Source organism: Galeopterus variegatus, unplaced genomic scaffold, assembly GCF_000696425.1.
Source record: "Galeopterus variegatus unplaced genomic scaffold, G_variegatus-3.0.2 Scaffold22479, whole genome shotgun sequence".
NCBI classification, from domain to species: domain Eukaryota; kingdom Metazoa; phylum Chordata; class Mammalia; order Dermoptera; family Cynocephalidae; genus Galeopterus; species Galeopterus variegatus.
In genome coordinates, this window is record NW_007748590.1 from 2,320 (window position 1) to 9,328 (window position 7,009).

General features: G+C 54.9%; 1 protein-coding gene across 1 annotated transcript; it reads left to right on the forward strand.

Annotated features, from left to right (window-relative positions):
* Nucleotides 1–2: 2 nt before the first annotated feature.
* Nucleotides 3–5,406, forward strand: LOC103583381 (olfactory receptor 151-like; the record flags this gene model as incomplete). Its single annotated transcript, XM_008564707.1, is given in 3 exon segments — nt 3–708; nt 3,894–4,093; nt 5,290–5,406. Coding segments are annotated over 3 exon segments (1,023 nt in total), but the record flags the coding sequence as incomplete, so codon positions are not given.
* Between the last annotated feature and the right edge of the window lie 1,603 nt (nt 5,407–7,009).

A 7,009-nucleotide genomic window follows, 5' to 3' on the forward strand; every position in this document is an offset into this window, starting at 1 on the left:
TTGTGGATCTCTGCTGCTCCTCTGTTATTACCCCTAAAATGCTGGTGAACCTTGTGTCAGAAAAGAACATCATCTCTTATGCAGGGTGCATGTCACAGCTCCACTTTTTCCTTGTTTTCGTCACGGTGATAGCCTGAAGCTGCTATGTCATCATATGCCGCCCTTTGCTTTACAATGTCATATCTCATCCCATCTGCTCCCTGCTGGTGGCTGTGGTCAACACCATGAGACTCACTGGCTCAACAGCAGACACTGGCCTCATGTTAAAAGTGCCTCATTGTGAGCTGCTCATCAGTTACTACTTCTGTGACATCCTCCCCATCATGAAGCTCTCCTTCATTAGCACCTATGATGTGGAGATGATGGTCTTTTTGGTGACTGGATTCAACATTGTAGTTACCAGCTTAACGGTCCTTGTTTCCTATGCCTTCATCCTCTCCAGCATCTTCCACATCAGCACCACAGAGGGCAGGTCCAAAGCCTTCAGAACCTGCAGCTCCCACCTTGCAGCTGTGGGGATGTTCTATGGATTGACTGCGTTCATGTATTTAAAACCCTCCACGGCCAGTTCCCTGGCCCTGGAGAATGTGGCCTCCGTGTTCTACACCATGGTGATCCCCATGCTGAATCCCCTAATCTACAGCCCGAGGAACAAGGAGGTGAAGGCTGCTGTGCAGAAAACACCGAGGAGAACATATTGGTGTGAATGTAATTATTCATTTGGGGGTTGAAAGTGGGATGTAAATATAAGAGAGAGGCCCAATGGAGGTTTACAAAGCCATGGATGGAGAGAGAGGGCTTTCCAATCCACTAATGGCTTTCTTTCCAATTTTCCATTAGTCATACTCCTAGGAGTCCTCTCAGATGCATTCTAACCACCCCTATGGGTCCCCTCCAGCATTCTTCTGCCTCTCTCTCCATATGAGAATAGTCCTCCCTCAGAAACCATAGGAGTGGCTCTATGCAGGGGGCAGGTCGCAGGCTGGAGGGAGCCCTGGCCACCACCACCAGGTGTGTTGCCCCTTGGGAAACTGTCTGCCAGAGAGAGGGTCCTGAAGTTGGCAGCTTTTCAGCCCAGACCAGGGGGCCCTGAGCACCTGTGTTCTTTCTGTCAGAACAACCAGGGAGTGACCACCCCAGTATACTCAAACTGGTTCACCCAGCATTTTATTAAGGAGGTAAGGCTGTGCAGGGACACCCCAGGCTAGAGATCCTCCTTCTACACAGTGCCTGGCTCCCCCAGTCGAACCCAGATTATCCTCATCTCACTGGAGGCACAGGCATGTCCCTGCTGGGCAGACAGCCCAGGCCCTGAAGAGGCCTGTCCCATGGGAGAAGCCAGGCCTCTGGACCAGAATCATAGGCCAACCTAGCCACGACCTATCCTGGAAGAGCCCTAGGAAGCCCTGAGCCCTGAGGTGTTGCACTCTCTTTGTCACCTCTCTTCCCCTGGGTGACAGAGATGCAAAGGATTATTCAAAGCCCATTTCTTCTGAGCAGTGAGAAACCCTGAAGGGGTTAGTTTCCTGGAACCCTCAAGAGAGAGGCATTCATCCTCGGGAAATTAAGCCTGGACTGAGGTTCTTTCTCAGTATTTATTCTCTAGGCCAGAAAGTTACAGAAAAAGAACATAGGTGGAGTTATGGCTAGGTATAGTTTAACAACAGAAGCTGGTAACATCAGTAAATTAACAAAGTGCATTCCATAATGCAATTTGCAAAAGGTTAAGTTGATCCAGCAACAAAAGCCTGATCTTAGCAAATACTGTCTTTTCCTACATCAGTTTCCTCTGTATTTTTACATAACAATAAAGTAACTTTAGGTTGACCTGCTCCAAGGATGTCTGTCCTTGAGCACACAATTTTGCTTTATTACAATTCTTTATCTACATCAGACACTTTAGCCTGGGGAAAGTTTCCTGTCTTTTGCAAGCTTAACATTTCCATATGTAATTTTTAAAAGTTAAGTTCTACCTGAAACTATAGGGCTTTGGAAACTAGGCCCTGTGAAATACATATGCCTTATAAACAGTATACTCCACACTGAGGGAGCCCCTCTTTCCAGGAGACATATCCCTCTGCTATGAGTTCACCCCTTAAGAAGCTGCAGGACCGTGCCTCAGGCAGCCCCAAGAATCTCCTCCCCTGCTGGGGGCCTCCACACTACAAACTGAGGCCCCAGTGGGCTGAGCTCTGGCCGCCAGCGCTCGCCCCAGATGGGCCTGCATCTCACATGCCTGCTCTTCCCACAGATGTCGTTCAGCCTTACCCTGAGACTGCAGGATGTCTATTCACTGGAGGGAGAGTGTTTGCTCATGGCCATGGTCTATACCACCCTAAAGGTTCACGGAAGTAAGTACGTCTGTTCCCCAGGGAACTCAGGGTGGCAAGCAGAAAGGACAGACCCTGGCTGTGCCAAGGGCAACTGTTTACACTGACCACAAGACTGCAAGACTGCCCCAGCCCAAAGTGAGCCAGTCATGGAGGGGGGAGTGGCCGGGCCAGGCCAAATGTGGTAGGCTGGACAGGGCACTGTGGGTTTTTCCAGACACCAAGCCTACCCCCTGACATGCCACTGATAAAAGGCAGGAGCAGGGCCTGGCCTGGTCTGCTTCTGGCCCTAGCCTCCTATGCACAACTGAGACCCAGGTATGGCCAAGGCAGGACCCCACAGCCACCCATGAGGAGGAGCTTTGACAGGGAGCAGTGTCTGGGCACTGAGACACCTGGGGGGTGGAGGGACCTTTTCTGGCCTGACTCCCACCCCCACGTTTAGAACACCTCCAGAAACTGTCCTTAGAAGACATCCTGGAGTTTGTACACAACGAGCTCTCTGTGGACTGGGCCCTTGAGGATGACGAGGTGCTGAGGCACCCTCAGGCTTCCACAGCAGAACTATGTTGAGCTAAGTGTGACCTGGCCCTCTCAAGTGGGTCCAGCACTAGGTCCCCTGGCGATTCAGCATTGGGGGCAGTACACAGAGAGGAGGGCCTGGGAACTACCAGCCCCACTCTCTGGGCTTTCTGTCTCTTCTTCCCCCTCCTCTGCTCTAAGAAGCTTCTGAAAGCAAGGCCAGCAGGGCCTCAGGGCAGATGCTGGCCTCAGATGCCTCAGAGACCAGGAGGGAGATGTGGAAAATCTGCCACCAGCTCCTCCCCCACGTCCTCCAGTTCTTGTCCTCCAAGATCCCCTGACGGCCACAGCAGCCTTCAGACCTATCTGTTCAAGCAGAAGACCACACATGAGAGCAGCCACAGGCCCCAGAGAGCAGCAGAGTGCCCCCTTTCATCCTGAATTCCCACGCAAGGATGTCAGGACAACAAGACGCAAGCCAGACACTGAAAAGAATCTGAATCCCAAAGCTAAAAAGAATTCAGAGAGATGGCACACGTGGGACCCCCAGAACTGAGGCAGTCAGTACCTAGAGTTCAGCTGAGTCAGGGAATGGTCCAGTCCTGGCAAGGAACGGATGGTCCTAGAGGGCAGAGGGGCCAAGAGCCTGGTGGCATCTCACCCAGTATGGGGAGAGGCCCCCATGTTAGGTGGCAAGTGGGTCAGGTGACAGGGTGTCGCCCGCTTGAGTTCTGAATCAAGGCTGAAGCCCAGGCCCGGCTACTATGGGGTGAGGGCCTGAGGCAGAAAGCCAAAGCCAGCCTGAACCGAACACTGTGCAGACGTCCCAGGAGCAGCTAGAGGTGCCCTGCCAGCTCCCAAGCCTCGGGCTGACCACACCCTTTGCTTTGGGATCAGCATCCTGCAGGAGTGTCCTCAGTGTCAAGCCAGGGAGGCCACGCAGCAACCAGGAACACTGCTGGAACCCAGGTCCATGGGGCCTGTCCTAGAAAGTCCAGACAGACTACGTGTATAAGCTGAACACGTCCGCTTTCTTTTCAGCAACATCTGAGGAGTTTCTAAGGAACGCCCTGGGCCCAGACCTGGTGTCCTCGGCACCTGGGCCTCAACTGGCCTCCCGCAGCATGGAGACCCACCCCCACAAAAATGGGCTGGCCCTCTCTGACCCACCGGCACAGGTCCAACAGCTTCAGGAGGCCAAGGCCCAGTGGCAGGAAGGGGCCTGTGCAGAGCCCAGGGCTGTGGGTCTCGCGCACTGGCGGCCTGGGGAAATCAGGGTCTAGTTGGCCTCTCCCCATTCCAGGACAGGCCACCAGTAGTATGGATGCTCCTTTTCAGTGGAGCTCGCTTCCTAACCCCGCCCCCACGGACCTGGATGTTGGGGGCCCATGGTACCCCCGATACAACTTTGAGCAGGAGCGCTGGGTCCCGGTCACTTCCACATCAGCCATGGCCACCCCCAAACCACAGAACAGGCCCAGTTCTGCACCCCCATGGAAGCCTCATTACAAGGCCCTGCCTGGCTGATGAAAGGCTCACAGGCAAGGCTCAATTCAGCCCCCCAGCACATGATCTCTGTATTCCACATCCCTCTGAAGGCAGGGACACACACAGCCCAGAAGAAGCTGGGGCAGCACCCGACAAGCTGCCCTGCAGCCCCAGACAGCTCCTCGATTGAAAATCAATGTCACTGGGGAGGCTGGACATTTGTGGGCCACTAGAGAGGAGGGAGAGCGTAATGTCCTCCCAGCCCCGACCAGCGGCAGTGCACCATGCATGCTTATGCCAGTTGACCTGAGGACTTACACCCACCTCTCTCTGTCGGTTACTACAAAATAAACTGTTAGCGTTTACAATATGCCTGTTTCTGTGACTCCCAGAGCTCTGTAGGAAGCACAGGACATTCTGGGGCAGGAGAAAGGACAGGGTGGCACAGCCCAGGCTGCAGACTAGCCTTTCCCAGCCTCCTCCTTGCAATGGCCTGAGGAGGACGATGGCCACTCAGAGCCTAGGTTCCCACATATTCCTTAGGGGCCACAGGCCCACAGCCTCCTACCCTCAGCTAGACACCAGGGTCAAGGCCATCAAATGATTTACTGTGATTCAACCTTCACATGGCAAGGGCCCAGAGAGGACTGGGAGGGGAGGAAAGGACTAGGGTGCCAGTGGAGTATGGGACAGGTAATGACAGTCTGTGCAAAGAGTCCCTGGGACAATCTACAGTCACCTCTCTTTCTGGGCTGATCGGGCTCTGGAGGAACTTCCTTCCTTCTTTTCCTCCTCCTCTCTATTCCTACTCCTGGCCATCTGGAAGTNCCCCACAGCCACCCATGAGGAGGTGCCTTGACAGGGAGCAGTGTCTGGGCACTGAGACACCCGGGGGGTGGAGGGACCTTTTCTGGCCTGACTCCCACCCCCACGTTTGGAACACCTCCAGAAACTATCCTTGGAAGACATCCTGGAGTTTGTACACAACGAGCTCTCTGTGGACTGGGCCCTTGACAATGACGAGGTGCTAAGGCACCCTCAGGCTTCCACAGCAGAACTATGTTGAGCTAAGTGTGGCCTGGCCCTCTCAGGTGGGTCCAGCACTAGGTCCCCTGGTGATTCAGCATTGGGGGCAGTACACAGAGAGGAGGGCCTGGGAACTACCAGCCCCACTCTCTGGGCTTTCTGTCTCTTCTTCCCCCTCCTCTGCTCTAAGAAGCTTCTGAAAGCAAGGCCAGCAGGGCCTCAGGTCAGATGCTGGCCTCAGATGCCTCAGAGACGAGGAGGGAGATGTGGGCCATCTGCCACAGCTCCTCCCCCACGTCCTCCAGTTCTTGCCCTCCAAGATCCCGACGGCCACAGCAGCCTTCAGACCTATCTGTTCAAGCAGAAGACCACACATGAGAGCAGCCACAGGCCCCAGAGAGCAGCAGAGTGCCCCCTTTCATCCTGAACTCCCACGCAAGGATGTCAGGACAACAAGACGCAAGCCAGACACTGAAAAGAATCCGAATCCCAAAGCTAAAAAGAATTCAGAGAGATGGCACATGTGGGACCCCCAGAACCGAGGCAGTCAGTACCTAGAGTTCAGCTGAGTCAGGGAACAGTCCAGTCCTGGCAAAGAATGGATGGTCCTAGAGGGCAGAGGGGCCAAGAGCCTGGTGGCATCTCACCCAGTATGGGGAGAGGCCCCCATGTTAGGTGGCAAGTGGGTCAGGTGACAGGGTGTCACCCGCTTGAGTTCTGAATCAAGGCTGAAGCCCAGGCCCAGCTACTACGTGGTGAGGGCTTGATGCAGAAAGCCAAAGCCAGCCTGAACCGAACACTGTGCAGACGTCCCAGGAGCAGCNTGGCCTCCCGCAGCGTGGAGACCCACCCCCACAAAAATGGGCTAGCCCTCTCTGGCCCACCAGCACAGGTCCAACAGCTTCAGGAGGCCAAGGCCCAGTGTCAGGAAGGGGCCTGTGCAGAGCCCAGGGCTGTCGGTCTCGCACTGGCGGCCTGGGGAAATCAGGGTCTAGTTGGCCTCTCCCCACTCCAGGACAGGCCACCAGTAGTATGGATGCTCCTTTTCAGTGGAGCTCACTTACAAACCCCCCCCCCTCGGACCTGGATGTTGGGGGCCCATGGTACCCCTGGTACAACTTTGAGCAGGAGCGCTGGGTCCCGGTCACTTCCACATCAGCCATGGCCACCCCCAAACCACAGAACAGGCCCAGTTCTGCACCCCCATGGCAGCCTCATTACAAGGCCCTGCCTGGCTGATGAAAGGCTCACAGGCAAGGCTCAATTCAGCCCCCCAGCACATGATCTCTGTATTCAACATCCCTCTGAAGGCAGGGACACACACAGCCCAGAAGAAGCTGGGGCAGCACCCGACAAGCTGCCCTGCAGCCCCAGACAGCTCCTCGACTGAAAATCAATGTCACTGTGGAGGCTGGACATTTGTGGGCCACTATAGAGGAGGGAGAGCATAATGTCCTCCCAGCCCCAACCAGCGGCAGTGCACCATGCATGCTTATGCCAGTTGACCTGAGGACTTACACCCACCTCTCTTTGTCAGTTACGACAAAATAAACTGTTAGCGTTTACAATATGCCTTTTTCTATGACTCCCAGAGCTCTGTAGGAAGCACAGGACATTCTGGGGCAGGAGAAAGGACAGGGTGG